This window comes from Cotesia typhae, unplaced genomic scaffold (assembly GCF_013202065.1).
Source record: "Cotesia typhae breed Kobodo isofemale line unplaced genomic scaffold, CoteBio_Ctyphae contig_42, whole genome shotgun sequence".
Taxonomy (NCBI): Eukaryota; Metazoa; Arthropoda; class Insecta; order Hymenoptera; family Braconidae; genus Cotesia; species Cotesia typhae.
Window position 1 is genome coordinate 349,496 of NW_027423751.1, and position 22,563 is coordinate 372,058.

The window sequence follows — 22,563 nt, forward strand, 5'->3', positions numbered from 1 at the left end:
TATAGTTACAATATTTTTAGCGCTTCAAAATCAAAATATTAGTTCACCTGGTTTACTGTAGATTGATGTTGTTTCATTTTGCACTATTAAAGCTTCAAAAATCGGAGGTAGAAAGAAATGTCATTATTAAAATCTTTGAAGCACGATAAAACGCAATTCATTTTAGAAAGAGTTGATTCCATTTTAGAATTGATTATTCAAGTAGTTTTATAAATATAAAAAAAACGAATTTTCGGAAATATTATTTTTGAGATTCCTCAAAATATACTGAGCCAAATCGTTTCGAACGATCCCAAAATCTAAGTTCAGATAAGTCTTTTTAGATGCTACTAATTGAATCTCAATCAGTCAACCCGTTCGAAAATTATAAGAAGATAAGATAAGTACACACACATATATCGCCGTTTCAAAAGTCAGATTATTTTCCTAGTATTTCAAAACATCAACGAAAACTCAATTTTAAAAAATCGGGATAAAATCAGTGACTTCCTATTTTTTTTTGAGAATCTTCGATTTTACTGTGTAACCACAGTAATATTCGAATCACTGTGTAGCCACAATAGAACCACAGTCGAACAACCATCCAACCACAATGGAACCATTATCAAATCACCGTTGACTCACAGTTGAACCACAGTAAAACCACTAAGTAACCGCAATGGAACCACTGTCAACCCACTGTTAAACTACAGTGAAATAACTCAATAACCACAATGGAACCATTCTAAAACCACGACAAAAACATCCTTGAACCATAGTGGATCCACACTCGATCCACTAAAAAGACATTGCCTAACCACGGTGGAACCACCGTCATACCATCATCGAACCACCGTATAGCCACCGTTAAATCACGGTGTCAAAATGGCAAAAATCTACCGTGGATCCACGGTGGTTCCAATGTGGATTTCCAGTGGATCTTCCGTTAATCCACCGTGGATCACGTGTGAATTCAATACCGCGAGGGTAGATAGTTGTAATTTTAATTCGTGAGTAAAAAATAATAAAATCTATTTTAAATTCTCAGCAATTAAATTATAAATTTTTTTTACACGCTCGAAATTTTCTCACGGTTAAGCTAATTATTAAGTAATTATAATAAATGTATCAGGTGTTGAGACCTAATGAATGTCATAAACTTTTAATGTAATAAAGGATTTTTATTTTCGTACTTTTAGTTACTTGGATAAGTTTTAAATTTAAAATACAAGTAATAATGATTTATTTAAAAAAAAAATTAATAATTATTTTATTTTAAAATCAATATATTAACTTTTATATTAAAATAAAAATTGAAAATTTTTTAATTTTATTATTTTAAAATAATAATAATAATAATAATAATAATAATAATAATAATAATAATTATTATTATTATTATTATTATTATTATTATTATTATTATTATTATTTTGTTATTAAATGCTCAGGGGGGTTATCCCCGGAGTCCGATTCTCCGAGGGCCCAGCCTGAGCGCCATCCGTTACTGCTGGACCACTCCGCACAACAAGGCGGTTAGTGATCACAGCAGGCCAAAGTCATTTCCCTAAGTAGACGGAGAGAGCCTAGTATAACAGCCTTCTACATCTGGACTGCCAAGAACTCAGCTTTTGATGAGCAAGCTGGAACTTTGGCAAGTGAGGATACAAAAGACTGTTTCATCCCTCCAAGGACGCCAACAATCAGGACGACAAGCTTGACACGGTAACCTGGGTAAAGTTTGCCAATTTCAAACAGGAGATCCTGATATATTTGTCTTTTGTGCTCTTCTTTGGCTGAGATGTTGTATTCAGCCGGGGCCGAGAACTCAATGACATAAATGTCACGAGTGGCCTTGTCGAAGAGCACAATATCAGGTTTGTTGTGATCTATCCGCCGGGTTGTTGCAAATGGCATGTTCCAATAAATTTTGCAACTGTCATTCTCAACAACCTGGGGAATATCTCCTGGCAGATAAGGCAGCACTGGTGTCACGTCAATACCGTAGCAATGACGAAGATAGTAGTACAGTACTCTCAGGGCAGCATTGTGACGCTGGATATATGCACCTCTCGCCAGCACAGGACATGCCGACAAAAGGTGCATAAGCGTCTCCGGATGTTGTTTACACCTTCTACAGATATGTCCGGAAGCTGCACCTGGAGCACCTTGCTACGGTACTCAAGAGTGTTTATGACACCATCTTGGCAGGTAAATATGAACCCTTCAGTCTCGGACATCAGGCCAGCTGACTTTAAGAAGGAAAACGTCAGCTGGGTGGACAAGCCATGATCACGCACGTGTTTAAAGAACACGCTGTGCATGGATTATTATTATTACTAGAATTTAAATTTGCGCGCGCAAGCGTGCGCCTGAGTTTAGACTTTGCATATATTTTCATGCTTATGATATATTTGACCAATCACGTTACGAATAGTTTGCTTACATGATATATTTTTATATTTCTCATCTAAATTATAAGAGTGGACTAGAATGACATGTGCGCGCGCAAGCGCGCGCCTAAATATAAAATTTGTATAATATATATATTCGTGCTTATGATATATTCGACCAATCACATCACGTATAAATAGGCCTTACACATATTTTATTATAATTTTATTTTAAAGAAGAAAGAAATTTAGTTTAAGAATTCATTTTAATAAATTTATTATTTTAAGAATTTAATTTATTCCAAGAATTAATGGTAAGATACGATAGATTTAAAATGACGTTTATAGTATATTCAATCAATGACATCACGACTAAATTACAGTAGAAGATCTTAAAAATTGCCCAGGTTGTCTGTCTCGTTCTTATTAGTATTTTATGAAAAATTGAGACAAAATTACAGTAATTTTTCACAGCTTTCACTGTGATGTCATGTACATTTCATTTCAATCTTTTATAATAAAATTTTCTTTTATAGTAATTATAATAAAATTATAAATAATTATCTTGTATCAAACTTTTCATTAAAAGTTTACATTGTTATCACGATAACATTGAATCCTCATAATTTCATCTTAATTTTATTATAAAATAAAATTTATAATTTTTATAACAATTCAATGAGAAATATAGTATATATTGTTTAGTAGAAATCTGTCTACAGAGGACCGGAGCAGTAAGTAAGTAAGAGTGTGTGTGGTTTAGCACGATTTAACAATTATGATCATGATAGAATTTAAGTATATATATTATATTCATATTAATATTATTATATTCTTTAAAATCTATTATTTTTGATATAATAATATTTGAGTTTTTTTTTTTACTAAAATAACGAACTGTATTGAAAAATTGAAAACATGTGATATTGAGGAGAAAATGTTATATATTGAACCTATAATTAACGTTGAAAATTGATCATTTATTATCACAGAATGGATCAATGTATTGTTTAGACGTTCCTATAATAAAATAATATGAAATCATAATATTTATTATATACTAAAACTCTACAGTACACCCTGGTTAAAAATATTGATTGAAAAGGATTGAAAATGATGAAATTAGAATACTTTTGAATAATTTCAATTCTTTTTCATGTATATATAGATATACAGTTCACATAGGGTGACTGATTCCCAATACTTTTCAATCAATATTTTTAATCAGGGTAGAGAAATAGAATAGTAAGTAACACCCGGTTGGTTTCGTTAAGCGCGATTTAAAAATTATGATTATGAGGAATACTATATATTTATATTGTTTTGCGATTCATATTGTTTTTTTTTTGAAACTGTTATTTTTGACGTAATAATATTTTAGTTTAAATTATACTTTAAATTTAATTTCATCTAAAAATCGAAAACATGTGATGTAATAGATAGAAATATTTAGATATTGGACCTACAATTAATGTTGAAAGTGTCAATCATTGATTTATTATAAACAATTTAAAATAAATCAGTAATATTTTTAAGAAATAAGAAATATTATAAATTGCATTCACTTTCTAAAATTTTTATCAAACTAATAATGATCGAATCAAATCTAAATTTTTTGTGCAAATCAAAATTCAAATGAAGAAATATTCTTAATTGCTTAAACAAAGAAAGATATTAATAACAATGAATTAAAGAACAATTTTTATTAGAGATTATTATTCGATACTTTCATGTAAATTGGCGAATACATTTTCAATGCATCTCCTTAGAAACCGAAAGTACATGTTTAAAGTTTGTATTTTCATATCGTATTAAATTATTTGTTTATTACACTAGTCACAAAAATTAAGGGATATAAAAAAAATTCCAAATTTTTTGGTGATTTTCAGCGAGCTGTAACTCCGAGGAAAATGATCGCACAGAAAAAAAAAAAAAGCAAATTGTAGCTCCAAGTGTCTAGTTTTTAGATATGACCATGAAAATTTTTTGTCATCGTCAGGTCTGGAGAAATCCTAAGAAAACTACTGAAAAAAAATTTTTCGAAATTTTTTTTCGTCTTAAAAAGTCTACGGGCTTCAAAAAATTTTTTCGATTGTTTCGTTTAAAAACTCTTTTAGTAAATTTAATACCCTTTAATTTGACGTAATCAAAAAGCCTATACGGTCATTATTTCCAGAGTTATTGATTTCCAAAGTCAAAAAAAACTTTTTTGCTTTGATTGACGATAACTCCGCGGCAAATTATCGTACAGGCTTTTTGATTACGTCAAATTAAAGGGTATTAAATTTACTAAAAGAGCTTTTAAACGAAACAATCGAAAAAATTTTTTTGAAGCCCGTAGACCTTTTTTAAGACGAAAAAAAATTTCGAAAAATTTTTTTTCAGTAGTTTTCTTAGGATTTCTTCAGACCTGACGATGACAAAAAATTTTCATGGTCATATCTAAAAACTAGACACTTGGAGCTACAATTTGCTTTTTTTTTTTCTGTGCGATCATTTTCCTCGGAGTTACAGCTCGCTGAAAATCACCAAAAAATTTGGAATTTTTTTTATATCCCTTAATTTTTGTGACTAGTGTATATTAAGTAATTAACATAATTTATGTAGATAGTAATAATATTTATATATCACTGACGGTAGTGATCATAATTTTTTATTCTATCCATCCTATAATTTTGATGATTTAGATGAAAAATAAACATTAAATTTCGCGCGGTATTGTAAAGTAATTATGCGCAATGAGTGTGATTATTTTTATTGATTTCAGTTTTTCGTTAATAACAAAGCAACAACATTAAAGTAAATGATCATGAGCAATGAAATCTCCGCAAAATGAATTCCAACCTAATAGAAAAAAAAAATTGATTGAATTCGTGAATTTTTACGTAAATTACCCTAAAAATTGATTAAAAAAGGATTATGAAATTATTTCATCAAATTTTTTCTTACCGACATAATTTTGTGACTAATATTAATTTCTATAACAAATATACTTATGATATTTGAGAATAAACAACAAATTCTATAAAATTAATGATAACTTTTAATTTATAATTTAAAATACATCATGTTTATTTTATCTAATTAAAAGTTCCTGGACCAATGCGAACGACTGAATGGTTACACACTCTCAAATGTTTGTTTAACAGACCATGGACATGATTAGGAATCGCTATCGCTCGTTCGCACCTTCCTTTTGAAATAGTAATAATCTGAAAAGTAAAAAAAAAAAAAATAATGTTAAAGAAATTCAACATATAAACAATAAAACAGGTTCAAATATGAGTTGAAGAGCATTTGATATAGAAAATTCGAAAAATTTAATCATACCGCTCTGTTGTACAATTGAGCGTTGAAATTGATTGCCTGTGCGGCCCAGAAGTTAATTCGTACTTGTGAGTCACTACCATTGCTTGCGATGACAGTGAGTAACTGGGTACGGGCATTTCCTGCGGTCAAAGTTTCCATGCTGACGAAAGTGTCAATAAATCCTCGAAATTCACTTTAATTATGAAATGAAAATGAAAACAAAAATTATAATATAATGTCATTGTTATTAATTAAATTAAATTATTAAAAAAATTAATTAGACTAAATTTAGTAGTTATTAAATCAATGCTACTTACATATTTTCTTCATCTTTACTCCAACTGTCTATCATACAATTTTGAGTAAAACTTTCTAATAATCTTCGCCTGTTCATTATAATTAATAATCTCGTAAAGTTATTTAATTATTTAACTATTAATACGCCGCAACTGATATAACAAATGAATGGCAGGTTCGTGAGATGACCGAACACGCGCGTTTCACTTTTTTGAATTTCAAAAGAACGCCATCAATATTTTTATTTTCTGGAAATTCGCCTTTAACTGAAATAAATCTGGCGAACTAAATCCTGAGAGTAAACTTAACAACTTATGTCTAGTATAGTAGATAGATTTATAGCAGACAATGCTTTGACTATGTGATTTTTGTATATGCATCCAATAGGTGACACTACTTGTCAACGAAGCGCGAATTTGAATGTAACTTGGATTATTTTAAGTAAAAAGTAAATTTATCTTTTCTTAATATAAATAATCTTGGGATGAAATGTATGAGGCATTCATTTATTAGCAATGTGATCAGTCGAATAAATAATAAGCATGAAAATAATGCTTACTTAATATTTAGGTGCGGTCTCGCGCGCATACGTTCATCCATTCATACTTGTAACATTTATTATAATTGTTGGCAATACATACATGCGTATACAATCAATAATTTATAATCGGTTTCGATTATTGTACAGAGTTTTCGTATAATAAAGGCTGATGCAATGTTATAATTTGTTTTAATTATCAAATCATTTACATCGTAGTTTTTGAATGGACTAACTAAATTTTGACTATAATCTAAATAAAAATATATTTTATATCGATATTTGAAATTTTCGCGTTTATAAGAGTGAACGTTTACAGAATTATTGAATTTACTAATGATAAAGCAATTAGTAGTTACAATAATGATTATGTAATGTAAATACTACTACTTCCTATATATATATTTTTACTATTGCCCATCATTATGATTATTGAAGAAAAAAAGGAAATTAAAATAATTAAAAAATGTTTTACTGTTGATAGTCACAAGAACGTATTTCAAGACAATGAAAATATGCAAATTTTTAGTTAAAAAGAGAGGAGATATCGGATGATATTTTTCAAATCATTATTTTTATTGTACTATATAATTCTTAGTTGCATGTAAAGTTAATTTTCTGTTATTTTCATATAAATATATATTAGAAAGTTGGATCTCGAATATGTAAGTGTGTGTGCGGGTGTAACACGATTTAATATTTAATTGTCAAATGTTAGACCGAAATTATCGTTAAAATAACAAATGAGAATATGGTTAAATACTTTTAAAATATTTTTCGAGAATTGTTTCAACGTCTAATTATCTGACTTAATAATAATGATAAAATGCAAATTATAAGATATTTTCATGAAATAATATTACATATATTATGTTAATTAATAATTTTATTTCGTGAATATAAGATAATTATCTGTCGTTTATATCTCGTATCATATAATTGATGATTGCTATTAATAATGATACCCATTAATTATATTATTCATGATACGTATCAATAATTATCACCAAAAGTAATGATAATTCTTCGAAGTGGTAGAATATTGGTAGTTCATGGGATTAAGTCATTAAATAAATACAAATAATTATTAGTCAATATACTGCATACTTCACAGTTAGTATACTTCTTCCTTCAATATAAATTATCATAGTATCTTGACGACGAACATTTTTTATAAATGTTAATTAACTGCTTTTAAAAGTTGAAGTAATAGTGTAAATTTAATAATAATTCGTCATTAATTTAAAATTTTTCAATTAAATAAAATTACAAAATATCTTAAGAATATATATTCACAATATTTTAAGAATATCTCACATAAAAAAACTTATAATTGGGAAAAAAAATATGAAAAATTGCAGGTAGTTAACAAAATTTTCGAATATTATTCAATAAATAAATTGAGGAGGTAATGTCTACACAAATAGTTCTTTGTAGACATAATTCTTTACTAATCGATCATTTTTAGTATTATCAAAAAAGACTGCTAAAGATGCCCAACTACGGACTCGTGATAGTGCCACGTATAATTGCCCATGATTAAAGACATCTTTTGTAAGATCGATTCCAATTTTATGAAATGTTTGGCCCTGAGCTTTATTTATGGTCATACAGAATGCTAATTTAATCGGGAATTGTCGACGTTTAAAGGTAAAGGGATAGACGTTCTCGCAATACAACGTTATCCGATTTATAAAAACTACATCGCCGGTTCTATCGCCCGTTAGTATTTTACATCGTAAAACATTCGTACCTAATTGTGTAATCATTAGTCGAGTACCATTACATAATCCTTCACTTAACGAAAGATTTCTAATTAACATGACAATCGCGTATTGTCTTAAACGAAGTTCATATGGAGCTATATTAGGTGGATTTAACGTGTTAAGATATTCCGTTAAAATAGCGTCATCAAAAGCTCCATTATCGCAATTTTCAGTACTATCAACTGCTGTATATATTTTTTCAGTGGAAATATCTAATAATTCAATAACTTCTTGATTGATTGCATCTACGTCGATATTTCGGGCTGAAAGAATTGCAGTTCCAGTAAGTTCATGATAGCGTTTACCTCTAATAATTCCTTGGTATACATCGGTTACAATATTGTTACGTGTCGATACTAAACATTGATTTGGAAGTACTAATTTATCATCAATATCGTTAATTTTACCATTCCCGACATCTAATAAAAATTGAACAAATTCTGTTTCTTCTGGCAATGCCCGCATATTCTGTTGTAATGAAAATGTGCGAAAATGCTTCCATAAGGAAGAAAATTTGATTGATAAATTAATAGTTTCAGTTCTCGTTGCATGAACTTGTACCGGAAGTAATTGACGAAAATCTCCACCCATAATCATTATTTTTCCACCAAAAGGAATATCATTATTCATAATATCCTGCAATGTACGATTAGCAATTTCTAAAGCATATCTAGGTGACATTGGCGCTTCGTCCCAGATAAATACATCAACATTACTTAAATAAATTCCGTGCTTTGAATTAGGTTTTACATTTGAAGACGAATCAGAAAACATAGGAACCGGCAATCCAAAAGTTTTATGAATAGTCTTTCCATTTGGTAAAAGTGTTGCTGCAATACCAGTATAAGCCATAGTACATACGTTCTTATTTTTATCTTTTAATAGTTCACATAATGTTGTATAAATGAATGTTTTTCCTGAACCACCGGGTCCATCAATAAAAATACAATTATTGTTAATATTATTGTTATGATTATTATCTACTATAGATAAAACATAGTTAACAACTTCCTTCTGACGAATATTCAATTTGTCATAATTTGAATGATTTGCTGATTCAGGCAATACATCTTGCTCTGTAACGTCAATGTTTTCTATTTCGTTTATTTGTGGCATACTTGGAAACGATGCAAGAGAGTAACCCTCTCTGTGAAGCATTGAATTTATAAAAATATAAGTTTTTTTTTGCCCCTGTTCTGATGACCCTAATCTTTTTGTTAAATCTTCAGACATAGCTTCTTTAAATTAATTCCAAAGTTCATTAGGATGAAGTGGCTGACAATGAATAAGTATACGTACAAATAAACAACATAATTGTCGAGGCATCATCCAAATGACCGCTTCATTCAGTGTTCTTTTCCATTCATCATCATCTTCGATAAGTCCGGCCGCTAGACATGTTTCTGTAAATGTATTATGAATTACACCATTGACGGTGCTAAGTTCTTCATAATTTCTTGCTCCTTTAGAATGTAATAATAATATTCTGAGGTGAAATAACTCAGATTGAGCTGGACTAACAGAATACATCCGACCTATAACATTAAAACATCGTTGTCGTGGATGCCATTGAGATACAAGAGAGCCATTTTTTTTAGAAAACGTATAATGATATGGAATATCACTGTATATAAATCTTCGGGCTGATAGATCACGTTCATTCAAAGAAAAATACTCAATTAACATTGATCGTTTTTGTAAAGCTTGGATTAAACCATTTTCATCGCAATCATCACTTATAGTTATGTTTTGTTCATTAGGTAAATGTACAGGCAAGCAAATGACTGAATGACTTTTATCTTGCAAATTCTTACATAAGATGCGCCATGCACCTTCGACAGGTCCAACATAGCGAGTATCAACAAAATTTTTTATTTCATCATGATTTATAACGGCGTATGATTCCGACTGTTTAGTCGATTGGCCATTAGATTCTGGCACTGATGACGTTGATCGTGTTTGTAATTGTCCGTTTATTGTTATTCCTGCTTTATCGTGTCCTTTATATACATATTTGTATAAATACTTAACTGCACTCACAGTCGACACTACTTCTACGTTAATATGACAATTGAAAGTTAACAGTAAAGTAGCATTGTAAGGTACAACATGTTGGTTATTGAAAAGTGATTGATTTCTCGTAAATGTAATTCCATTATCACGACGACGGTAAGAAGGATAACCATTAGCATCCAATAAAGTTTCGCCTTGAAAAGCTTTAGGAAATCTTTTTGAGCATTTGTCGTTGACTAAACACCAATCACCGCACGGGCCATGTAGCATATTGGTGGTAACAATATTATGCAATGTAGGATTTTCATTTTTATCAGGTATTTCTGCAGAGATAAATTTATTCACGCGTTCGGGAGTCAACATCTTAGAGATATTTTCTAAAGTAATTAACATATGTAAATGTGGTAATCCTCGTTTCTGAAATTCAATCACCCAATTATAAGCAACTACTTTTCCAAATAGATTGTCTTTAATTATCATTTTAATTAAAATATCTTTTTTAATGCAAAATACACGTGCTACTAAATCAGGTCTATCAGAAGCTGTTTGACCTGGAAGTAAGTTTTCTGAGATTTCGCGCCATTTAGGATTACAAGTCATTGTGATAAATAAATCCGGCTTACGAAACTTTCTAACAATCGCCATCGCATCTTGATAATGCTGTAACATATTTCTAGGTGAACCAGTAAAAGTCGACGGTAAAATAATCACTTTACCGATTCTTTTACTTGCATCATTATTCAATTGCGACTGAAGGTGATCTAATAATCCTTGATATGATTCTGCACGTAGTTTTGACTGATGATCTTGATCGTATTTTAATCTATCTTTTTCGATCTTTACATAACTATCAACAATCCACTGTTGCGTTAAACGTCGACCCATGATAAAAACATTAAATTCATCTCGAATAGCTAATCTATACTTAAAATAATCTGTTCGTGTTACTCTATTTTTAGTTTTATTAACTTGGTAAATATCTCTATGCCATCCTTGATTACCATGAGGAAAAATAGTGGGTAAACCCATGGCTCAGAATTTGGATCCATTGACGTAACTCTTTGAAAAGTCTTTGTATTTTTATTTCATATAGTAACATAAGATTCCGGTATTCCACCATCAGCTGTCGTTGAAAAAACTGCAGCAACCTCATTTGCTCTTTGATAATTGTAACGTCGAACGTCCATACCAGGTTTTATTGTAAATACTAAATTTAACTCCGGTTCAACAATATTACCACTTGCATCAGTGACTGATTCTTCATTCAATATATCTTTCATCATTTGATAAGACATAACGAATTTATTATGTTTACGTAATATTTCTTCAATGATCACTAAAATTTCTCGGTCACATTGTGCGTTTCGCTTAGCTCGAAAATCTACGGCTTCCGCGGAATCTACAATAAAAAGTTGCCCATAACTCGGTGATTCATTAGAAGTTGGATAGAGTGATGTATTCATCTGATAATAAATTTGTCCTTGTATTTTGAAACAATATGGACCTCTTTTTTGAGCACTAAGATCAACAAGATTGGCGTTGAATGATGCAAAAGAAAAAGAACTGTTAAAATTTCGAATACGTTCAAAAAAATTTTTTGATTTTTCATGAGTACCTTCAAATAGAGATTTTAAAATTATTGGAAAGTCAGGTAATGGATCCAATTTTACTTCACCATGATGACAACAGTCATTGAAAGAATTTCCTTTATTCGCAACTTTTTCATTTTGAAAATGTTTTGCACCACAGTGTGTGCATCGAATATTTATTTCACCTATGTAATTTTCTAGAATTAATTGAGTATGGATTGCATTCCACACTGGTGGTTGAAAAATAGGATAGTTATGATCTGATAAACTATTATGATTATACATCTGATTATTTTGAATTGTATTACTCCTATTTATGTCACACAGTGCAATATTCGAAGTAACTGAATTGTTCCTTATCGAATTGTCGCTTGGGATTGATTCATCATGAAGATTATCACCATGATCAAGAAAAATATTTTCAGATCTGTCATTTAAATTTTCAAGATTATTATATGATGTTGACGGTACGTCTTCCATTGTAAATGTTGTATTGCATGGAATCGAATTTATATCGGTTGAACTTGTACTGCTAGTAGAAGGTTGATCTGTAATAGATATTTGTTGACAATTTAATTTGTCATTTTTTTCAATTAGTCTGCGATGACGTTGCTTTTCATTATATTTTTCACGGCGAACTCTTTTTATTTCCTGTTCTTCTTCTAAGGATCTTATGATTTTTCTCCTACCCATTGTAATAATAAGATTTTAGCAGTATAAATATACGTACCCATATATATCTAATGTGATGATAGAAAATGATTACAAAATAATTAGATGCAAATTAAAAGAATTTTTTTATTAAATGAACACAATTTACAAATTCGATTATTAGTATAAGATATTGATTATGGGAATATGGTAATGATATTCATATACAATATATAGCAAATAAAATTAATATTTTATTTCAATAGATAAAAGTTTTATAATTTATTGCAAAACCTTAATAAATTAAGCAGAAGATATTGTAAGTAGTATTATAGTTAAATAAAAATATACCTATAATATATTAAGATTAAGGTATATGAATCATTTATTCAATATTTCGTTATCTATAAATTTGTCGTTTAAAGCTTACAATTTTTAGATATGTAGAAAATTTAACTAAAAATATAATTAATAAAATTTTTCTGTTACTATAAATTTAAAAAATTTTTTTCACTATAATTATTTAACTCACATTAAATTTTTATATAACGTATATAATTTTATAGTTCAATTAATATATTAATATTAATCTTGTCTTTTACTTGTATATATATGTCTTATTGTCCTTTTCTCATATATACGTTTTATATTAACATTAATTTTGTCCTTTACTCATATACGTCCTTTATTTATCATATAATTTTATAGTCCAATTAAATTCATATGTCTTATAGTTACATTAATTTTGTCCTTTTCTCATATATGTCCTTTATCTCAAATATAATTTCATAGTCCAATCAAATTGATATGTCTTATATTAACATTAATTTTGTCCTCTGTACATAAAAGTCCTTTATTTACAATATTCAAGTCAATGCTGTCATCCAATTTCGACGAAATTCAAAAATAAAATTAAATCTTTTTAAATTACAATAATTTAATTGACAGTCAATCGTTGTTTGACATTGACTTGCTTTTAAAACTTATCCTCTGTTGAGTTGGATCTGAAAATAGAAAAAAAAATTAATTAACATTAATGAACATCATTATTATCTTGTATTATAAATATTAAATGTAATTCTATAACAATTTAATTCTCAAGCATTAAATTACCTACATTGTGTCTCTAAACAAATTAATTCGGAAACATCGTTAATTAACATGCATACTGAAATTTCGAGGTTACTTAAGAAGTTTGATACTCATTAATTAATATGTGAATTTAAAAATACGGCGTGGAGCTTAAGATTGCCAATATACTCCTTATACATTAAAGAATTAACTGTCATTACATATTTATTTAAATTAAAACTTACTGATATTAAAGTCAGCTGAAATAAAAAATGTCTGCGATAGTATAATTGTAGATTTTTCTGCAAATCTACTGATCCATTAATTATAAATTAAATAGATTAAATGGAGCAACAATATACACGAATGCACATTCAAATATTTTGATGAGATCAAATTAGACAGAATTTAAATTAAACAATAAATATTTATTTACGAAGTGTTGACGTAAAATAATAGCAATTGAATTTTTCTGTCAAGTACGGTTAGAAGAGTTGTTAATAGTATAGTATAGATTATTATAACACAATATATACTATTTTTATATATATATATATATATATATATATATATATATATATATATATATATATATATATATATATATATATATATATATATATATAAAGCGGAAAAAAGTACAGCATAGCCAAAGCACAGCACGTTTGTAAATTAATAATGCTAACCTCTAAAGACCGCCATGCGCGTCCCGCCAAATTATTCGATCCCGACTAAACTTAGCAAAACTGAGTAACATATTATGTATAATATAGTAGATGATAGATATAAGGCAGGCAATGCTTTGATGATGTGATGTCTATATACGCATCGAGCAAATGACACTACCTGTCGAAGCGCGATTTCAAACGTACGTTAAATTATTTTAAGTAATCTCATCTTTTTAATATATAAATCTTTATTTGTTTAATATATAATAATATATTAATATTGAATATATTATCTTTATTATTATATTATAAATTGAGATATAAAATTAAGATGAAATGTATGTATCATTAATTTATTTGTGATGTGATTGGTCGAATAAATCAGCATGAAAATAATATATACACTTTATATTTAGGCGTGCCGTGCGTATATAACTCTAGTTGTAATTATTAAACATCACGAATAATAGATCAATAAACAATATAAAAATATTTATTTCGATAAATATCATTTAGTATATGTTGTAACTTATACTTTTAAGTATATTATTCAATCGTTGTAGTGTTGTCATTTAACCTTAATTAATTAATAGTAAAGTTTAAATTATTAATAGTTAATTACACTAATTTATTATAAATTCATTTCGTTCTATAGCTATGCTGGTTAGAACTATAACGGTCAACGAAATAATGATAGGTCGGATAATTTGAATTAATTCAATTCTAAAATATAATTATTAATATATGAACACTGAGGTTATTATTTTTATATTTTTTATTTAAGAACTCATAATATTCAATAAGTACAAAAAAAAGGTTTGATGAAACTTATAATATAATTGCTATTATAATTATAGACTTTTATACTGGTACATCATCAGGTATCGCATAATAACAATTATAAAGTTTATTATATAAAATTAAACACTTAACTTAATTTCATAATAATAAATGAATATTATAATTTACTGGCATAATTTATCGTAGATAATAATAATTTTCATTTTCATGAATTTAACTATCAGTTAAAAAATAATAAAGATCAGGACTTTTACTGAAATTGCAAAATTATAACTATTAATTAATGATAATTGAATTTTTCACATCATAATAAAAATACTGATTATATAAAAAATTTTTTTTAATAATTATTCAAAATTAGATCTTACAAAAAAATGTCAGATTAATTTTTCTTAGGATTAATCAGACAATCATCATTTTAATCTTAAGATTTCTGTAATTAGTTATTAAAATTTAAATTATGAGTTTTAATTTAAAAATTATAATGAAAATACAGGCCGTAGAAAAATTTATCAAAGACATCTAATTTAAAAAATAAAATTTTTGTTAGAAAATTTGTATAAAATCAATATTTTTGGATATAAAAATATCAAAAATTAAAATTTTTTCATTAACAATCAGCGGAACTTTTGTTGAAAATCTTATGAAATTAATAAGTCTCATTCATTATTGTTAAAATATATGAAGTAATAAAGTAATATGAAGTGTCGATAAGTAATTTAAGTTAATAAACTCAAATGATGCTAAATAATTAGATCCATAAAAATGTTATTATTTAAAGTTAATATCACTGTGTAACTTAAAAATAGTTAATGACTTCGGATATTTATATGGATTTTTAAAATTTTTTAAACATCATTTGTCGACAAATGATTACTCTTAAATTTAAATAGTTGTTCTTATAAAAAGAAATAAAATCAAGATAATCTTACTTAAGACATGTTATAAAAGATTTCATAAGAAATGTTATAAACATTTAGATGTCTATGAATAAAAAAATAATAATAGTGCAAATATTATGCAAACGAAAAATAATTTGAAAAAAAAAAAAAAAAAAAAAAAAAAAAAAACATTATTCATAGACAAAATAAATTGTAAAATTTGTGATGAATTAAAAAAGATAATTGCAGCATCATAAAGATAGCAAATAATTTAATCCATACGAATGAATATTATCTTAAAAATAAACAATATCTTTAGCAAATCGAGTTTTGTTTCAGAAATAGTTATTATCTCTCATCTCGACTCTTGGTTCATAGAAATAATAAATAATCAAATTTACTATTTTAATCTAATGACTTCAATTTCAATTCTTACGTTTTAATATGAAAATTTTTATATAGACTGGTTAAATAATTTATCCTTATCATAAGTGATCCTTATTCTACATATCACAATAGGCAGTCTTGAGCTGAAGTCAAAATCTTAATTAACATACGATTAATTATATTACATACTAACAGTCGAATGGTGAACGTTTTTTTGTGGGATGAGGCAAATCGTCATCTGATTTGCGCTTCGGGGTATAAAATCCCATATTGTTCAGATCATCTTCGCTCAGTATTGGTTCGCTAATGATAGAATTAATTTGACTCATCGATTGACAGCTAAGGACACATCCTTCTGCGAACAATTAATTCGAATTAAAATATTTATATTTTTACTAACACTAAAACATATCAAATTGTATTACAATAATTACCAGTTGAATTGTATTCGCAGTTGATAGAGACCTTCATGCCTTTAACCAATTCTGGTTTAGCTTGAAAGACCCTGATATGCACTCGTATTTTCCATTCGTGATCGACAATTACACCGCTGCCGCGACTTCCTCCACCGAATGTTACGAGCTGGAAGGGAACCTTTATCCATCCGATCACACCTGTACATAATAATTCATTAATTATTACAAAATTACTATGACAGATTATTATTAATTTTTTCTAAATGCTATTTCTAATTACTATTGAATGTTTTTTTTATTTAAAAAATAATTTTTTTTTTATTTAAAAAATATTTTCATATTTTCTTACGTATTTTTTTATTACTCTCTACATTGGCCACATCTTGGATCAATACAATATCCGGATCAGGATTTTCGTCAGCGTCGGTAGTTTCCTCCAAGAATTTTTCGGCCTCGAATTTGATGTCAGTTTTCTTAATGAGTTTCAAATCAGTACTGCAGTTAGGAGTCAAAGATCCTTTTCATTTCGGATTAGCAGGATGAACCAATGCCCGTGAAATAGTGACGATCTAAAATAAAAATAAATTAATAAGTAATCTCTTATATACAACGTAAATAATAAATGATACACGACATAATAATAGATAAAATACATACAGATCGTTCACTGATTTGCGGTGACCATTTGACAGCATTAACTCCCCACGACAATATCTTCATTCGGCGACCTTTACCGTTGTTAACATAGAATTTAAACAGTTCAGTGCGATCACAGTACTGTGTTCTAACGAATGTAGTACCTTCAACACACTCGACATAACCCCGAAATTCACTAAAAAGAAGATTAGAATTTCATTAAATATATGCTTCAATCGTCAAATATTTAAGTTAAAATTCATAAAAAAATATATCTATATAATTAAATAATTAAATGTTTTATCGAAATAGAATCTTAGAACTTATCAATGTCCTTACGTTGTATCATCATTAATTTCGTAGGCGTCAATCTCAACGGTCGCAGTGAACCAGCGAATCCAATCCTCACGTGATTTCGTCATCTTTTAATCCTTTTCTAAGAAAAATTATTAACTATTTGATAAAACAAAAATATTTTATTTTTAAGATATATTTTAATGTTATCTCAAAATATAAAAAAATAAAAGATATATTTGACTACACGTGTTAAATTTCTGTTATTAAAATTTATATTAAAAATTATTTTGATATCGCGTACACCCGACACTTGTAGAATCCACGAGGAAAAAGAACTATAGCAATCGTCTCCTGTAATTTTTTTTATAATAAATCTGGTGTTATTTCCATGAAGCACCAATATTCATAAAGGGTGCGTTCCACTAAGCGCTCACAACGATCAAAATGCTTCTTTAGTCGTTCCACATAACGACCGCGGTCGTTGTGGTCGCGGCGAAAACGTCACTCATGACGTCATGACTAACGCTCACGCGAAGCTCACAACGACCCATCTGAAAAGGTGGGTTGAAGTGAGCGTTGAGAAAATTAGCGGCACTTTCAAAACTGAAAGCAACAAAAATGGCGACCGTGAAACTTACATTATTTAATGCGGAAAGAGATATTTTAGTAGATGTGGATGTTTCTGCAGCGGATGCTCAACGTGCCTCAACAGGTAAATATAATTATATGAAACAAGTTTAAAAAAGTAATTACAGCTTATAATCAATACAAATATATACATTTTTCCTTGATTGCCAATAACATAACCTACCTTTATGAATGAAAACTAAGTTAGCCGACGTTTAAAAATTTGTGATTTTTTTGTTGAGAAAATTATGACAAATATTTAAAATTTCACTCGTGAAAATTTTATTTTTATTATAGATACACTATTTGCGACACAACTTTTGAACAAAGCTTTAAATGAACAACCGCAAACATTAACGTCCGCTGATCTTGCTGATGAAAATGTTCAATTTTCTGATGATGGCACTGATAATTTTATTGATGAAGAATTCCTCAATACAGAGGATACTGCTTATCCCAACTCTGAAACTCAAGAAAGTGAAGGTATTCATAAACAATGATCAATTGTATAAATATCTTAATTATCACATATAGCATGTGACGGAGTTAATTAACTTTGTAATAGCATTTGTTTACATTTCTTTATATAGGTGCTTCTTTATATAGGTGGAGTACACCTTGTGTGTTGTTATTATTAGAGTCTTACAGGTCAATGAAAAACGACTTTAATAGTGGAAAAATATCCCAAAAGAAAGTTTGGGAAAAAGTTGCCAAAGAATTGAAGGTAAAAGGACATGATGTGACTGGACCACAATGTTCTTCTAAGCTACGAAGCTTAAAAAGTCTTACAAATCTATCAAAGACCATAATAGTAAATCGGGAAATGACAGAAGGACTTGGCAGTTTTTTGACGTGCGTATAAATTCTTTAATATTCTTCTTAACTTCAACATGTAGCGAATTTTTTTATAATAATACAGACCATATTTATTTAAAATTATCGTAATGTATCATACATTTTTATTAGATAATGGAAGAAATTTTTTCCAAAAAAGCTTGGTGTGATCCAGTTGCTGTTGCATCTTCCACAGGTCTATCAAAAAAACAATTAGAAAGTAATGATAGTACGGGAGGATCTGATAGTGGATGTTCAATAAGTAAGTTAATTATGTCTGAAAGCTTTGTTTCACTAAAATATTGTAAAAAATGGAATTTAATTTCAGAATCAAATAAGACACCAATTGCCACTTTATTAGGAAAAAGACTGAAGCAAAAAGAAGAACATGAACAACAAAAAAGTAAAAGACATAAAGAGCGAATGGAGATGGATGAAAAATTTCTGAACGTTTTAGAAAAGTTAGCTAATAAATAATGAAAAATTTTAAATACTCCTTTAAAAATAAGTTTTGATAATTTCAAATTCTATTGAAAAAAAAAGTTTTAAACAGTTAAATTCTACGTACAAATTAGCTTATAACCTTTTTTACGATAATTTAGTATTTTTTTATTAAACCAAGAAGGGCATTTCATGTTTTCATAATTAATAAAGTTTAATATTTAAAAATTTTAATTTTGTACAATTCTTGTAATATTTTACATGTGTGTGTTATCATATATGATATAATAATATGTTCAATTTTTGTTATTGGCTTAAGATTATTATAGTATTAACAATTTTTTTGGAAATCTTATAGTTTTCATATTCCGTGAAAGTATTTTTTTTTTTGGGGAAAATTTTCAACTGCCAAAGAAATTTTCATTAGATTCCCATGATTTAAAGTGCTAAGAAATTATTATCACGACCGAAAACATAGTTTACAATTAATCATCATAATTATTACAAAGAATTCATTATAATATCTCTTTTAAAATTCCTGCATTACGCCTTACTTCGCGTGAATTGTTACCATTATTTTCGTCATTAGGTTCGGGTATAGTGATAACAATTATTTCATCTTCTCGTAAAGTACAGATATTATGAATTACGCAACATGCAACAATATACTCTGCCATTAAATCTACTCTTGTCATTGGTAGACAATTTAATAAGCTTCTCATTCGTCCTTTCAATAATCCGATGCATCTTTCAACAGTAACTCGAGCAGCTGATTGACGATAATTATATTTTTTCTGTTTCTCACTTAAATGTCCATTATCTCGATAAGGAGTAAGTAAGTGCTGATGTATTTCATAAGCAGAATCGCCTAAAATATGACTGTCTTCAGGGAATGCATTGTCATCGTTCAAGTAATCTGCAACTTCTGAAAACGAAAAACTCTTTGATCATGAACAGATCCTGGATTTCCAGCATGACAATGGGTTATCAGAGCCTTGTGGTCACATACCAGCTACAAAAAAAATTTAACTCTATGTAAATCTATTTTAATTATATACCAAAACTAATATACTTAAATATGACAGTTATTAAATACCAGTAGCTGAATAGAATGGAATCCTTTCCGATTGATATAATCTACTGGATTCTGTTTTGGCGCATTTATACGAATGTGAGTCCCATCAATTGCTCCTATTGTTTTAGGAAAACCACTTGCTCTCTCAAATCCACGCATTACTTCAATAGCACCATCTCCCGTAGGCCATTGTATAAATCTTGAGGCTCTTTTAAATAAAGCATGACAAACTCGACGTACAGCCCTTACGGCAGTAGCTCGCCCTACGTTAAATCTGTCACAGACGGATCTACCATAAAATTAAAAAGCAAAAGTTTAGTCACATACTTCTGAACTGTACTACATCAGACTAAATAGTTTATTTCTAAAATAATGTTACCTGTAAGAATCTGTTGTAGCCATTTTCCAAAGAGCTATCATCAATTGATGATGGGAAAAAATCGTAGGGCATCCAGGAACGTGCCGAACTAAATCTTCTCGTATTAATTCATGTAGATAATTAAATGTATTTCTTGAAAGTCTAAAAAAAAAAACAACAAAGACTTACATAAGATAAATTTTCATAATCTACAATGTGATAGGTATGCGATAGAAAATCATTTACCTGAAATGACTTTTGAATTCATCATCTGAGTAACGATGAATTACGTTATCGTAATCAATAATACGTGGTCGAAGTTTTCTTTTTTCAACATCATATTGTTGTAAAATTGTAGACCATTCTTCATCTGAACTGGATGAACTACTACTTTCTGGAGCATTATCGCGACGGATCACCAAATATCCAACTGTTGCCGCCAAAGACATTTTAATAATATTTGAATTAAAGTTAATTAAATACACCACTAATTATCAATTTTTTCAATATAATTCAATGTAATCAATAATTATTTAAGTTTATTTTTAAGGCTCACAGATTAAAACTTAACCTCTTAAATCTTTTGCTTTCTTTTCTCTAACTCGCCATTTTTATTATTTACCTCCACGCTCAAAACGCACCATAGTCCATTCCACTTGAGTTTACGACAGTAACGCTCGCAGGTAGGTGGAACGGGAAAAACTGTGGTCGTGAGCGTGATCGTTGTGAGCGCTTAGTGGAACGCACCCAAATTATACAGTTTGATTTTATCTCAAAAAAATAGTGGCCAGACTGTTAAGACCGTCTTTTGTAAAAACCCAAATAACTTGATTGTAATTTAAGTAAAATAATCTCTAACTAATAATGATAATACACGTTTAATTAATTAAATAATAAATGTACTTATTGTAGTTTACAGAAAATTTAACTTAAATTAAAATTAAATTTAACTTTTTAACTTACAAGTCTGTTTTGTGTGCATGTGTAATAATAATAATTTTAGTCGATAGGTGGAACTACAACATGTCTCAATTTTATTTATAATAAGATAAGAAAATAGCGTTATAATAAAACATAAAAAAGTATATATTTTTTATATTATAATAATTTATAATAATAACAATAATAATGATAATATTCCATTTACACATTAATCTTACTTACTAAATAAATAAATTACATCATTATACATATGCTATTTATTATTGATTTTAATTTTACCTCCATGATATAATGTACTATATATTATTGTTATTGTTATTTTTTTTTATATTATTATATACTTTATTACTTATTAATATATGAATGATATATTTACTTACTGTCATGATATATTTATGTGTCGTTTATGTATATTATATTCACTTTTAACCAATCAGAATAAGAATATTTATTTTCAACCAATCACATCACGAATAGATTTTTTCACATACATTTCATCTCAATTTTATTATGGGATTATTATAGAGATTATCAATTTTATATCAATTGTGACCTGACTAATTATAAAGAGACGCTAACTATTATTTATGTAAT

General features: G+C 28.3%; 5 protein-coding genes and 1 long non-coding RNA gene across 6 annotated transcripts; 1 reads left to right on the forward strand and 5 right to left on the reverse strand.

Moving 5' to 3' along the window:
* Nucleotides 1-5,343: 5,343 nt before the first annotated feature.
* LOC141528107 (uncharacterized) lies at nt 5,344-6,279 on the reverse strand. Its single transcript, XM_074243977.1, has 3 exons — nt 5,999-6,279; nt 5,703-5,874; nt 5,344-5,584 (listed from the first exon to the last, which is right to left on the reverse strand). Exons 1-3 carry the CDS (start codon nt 6,073-6,075, stop codon nt 5,453-5,455), a joined length of 381 nt encoding a protein of 126 aa, XP_074100078.1. The 5' UTR covers nt 6,076-6,279; the 3' UTR covers nt 5,344-5,452.
* Nucleotides 6,280-7,931: 1,652 nt separating this feature from the next.
* Nucleotides 7,932-9,515, reverse strand: LOC141528004 (ATP-dependent DNA helicase pif1-like). Its single transcript, XM_074243826.1, has one exon. It carries the CDS (start codon nt 9,513-9,515, stop codon nt 7,932-7,934), a length of 1,584 nt encoding a protein of 527 aa, XP_074099927.1.
* A 12-nt stretch (nt 9,516-9,527) lies between these two features.
* LOC141528005 (uncharacterized) lies at nt 9,528-11,324 on the reverse strand. The gene has a single exon (XM_074243827.1). It carries the CDS (start codon nt 11,322-11,324, stop codon nt 9,528-9,530), a length of 1,797 nt encoding a protein of 598 aa, XP_074099928.1.
* A 1,583-nt stretch (nt 11,325-12,907) lies between these two features.
* On the reverse strand, nt 12,908-14,977 carry LOC141528073 (uncharacterized). The gene is made up of 3 exons (XR_012479300.1): nt 14,293-14,977; nt 13,852-14,078; nt 12,908-13,539 (listed from the first exon to the last, which is right to left on the reverse strand). It is a non-coding gene; the product is annotated as an uncharacterized LOC141528073 (long non-coding RNA).
* A 2,209-nt stretch (nt 14,978-17,186) lies between these two features.
* Nucleotides 17,187-18,007, reverse strand: LOC141528026 (uncharacterized). Its single transcript, XM_074243852.1, has 3 exons — nt 17,735-18,007; nt 17,417-17,591; nt 17,187-17,328 (listed from the first exon to the last, which is right to left on the reverse strand). Exons 1-3 carry the CDS (start codon nt 17,815-17,817, stop codon nt 17,281-17,283), a joined length of 306 nt encoding a protein of 101 aa, XP_074099953.1. The 5' UTR covers nt 17,818-18,007; the 3' UTR covers nt 17,187-17,280.
* A 52-nt stretch (nt 18,008-18,059) lies between these two features.
* Nucleotides 18,060-19,415, forward strand: LOC141528025 (uncharacterized). Its single transcript, XM_074243851.1, has 4 exons — nt 18,060-18,404; nt 18,617-18,802; nt 18,910-19,171; nt 19,286-19,415. Exons 1-4 carry the CDS (start codon nt 18,311-18,313, stop codon nt 19,287-19,289), a joined length of 546 nt encoding a protein of 181 aa, XP_074099952.1. The 5' UTR covers nt 18,060-18,310; the 3' UTR covers nt 19,290-19,415.
* The last annotated feature ends 3,148 nt before the right edge of the window (nt 19,416-22,563 follow it).

Coding starts and splice junctions, on each gene's coding strand:
- LOC141528107 (XM_074243977.1), bottom strand. CDS start 6,075: ATGAACAGGCGAAGATTATTAGAAAGTTTTACTCAAAATTGTATGATA. Junction 5,875..5,998: donor AGTAAAGATGAAGAAAATAT/GTAAGTAGCATT, acceptor TCATAATTAAAG/TGAATTTCGAGGATTTATTG. Junction 5,585..5,702: donor CTCAATTGTACAACAGAGCG/GTATGATTAAAT, acceptor TTTACTTTTCAG/ATTATTACTATTTCAAAAGG.
- LOC141528004 (XM_074243826.1), bottom strand. CDS start 9,515: ATGTCTGAAGATTTAACAAAAAGATTAGGGTCATCAGAACAGGGGCAA.
- LOC141528005 (XM_074243827.1), bottom strand. CDS start 11,324: ATGGGTTTACCCACTATTTTTCCTCATGGTAATCAAGGATGGCATAGA.
- LOC141528026 (XM_074243852.1), bottom strand. CDS start 17,817: ATGACGAAATCACGTGAGGATTGGATTCGCTGGTTCACTGCGACCGTT. Junction 17,592..17,734: donor GAAATTAATGATGATACAAC/GTAAGGACATTG, acceptor TCTTCTTTTTAG/TGAATTTCGGGGTTATGTCG. Junction 17,329..17,416: donor CGCAAATCAGTGAACGATCT/GTATGTATTTTA, acceptor TTTTTATTTTAG/ATCGTCACTATTTCACGGGC.
- LOC141528025 (XM_074243851.1), top strand. CDS start 18,311: ATGGCGACCGTGAAACTTACATTATTTAATGCGGAAAGAGATATTTTA. Junction 18,405..18,616: donor TGCTCAACGTGCCTCAACAG/GTAAATATAATT, acceptor TTTTTATTATAG/ATACACTATTTGCGACACAA. Junction 18,803..18,909: donor TGAAACTCAAGAAAGTGAAG/GTATTCATAAAC, acceptor TTCTTTATATAG/GTGCTTCTTTATATAGGTGG.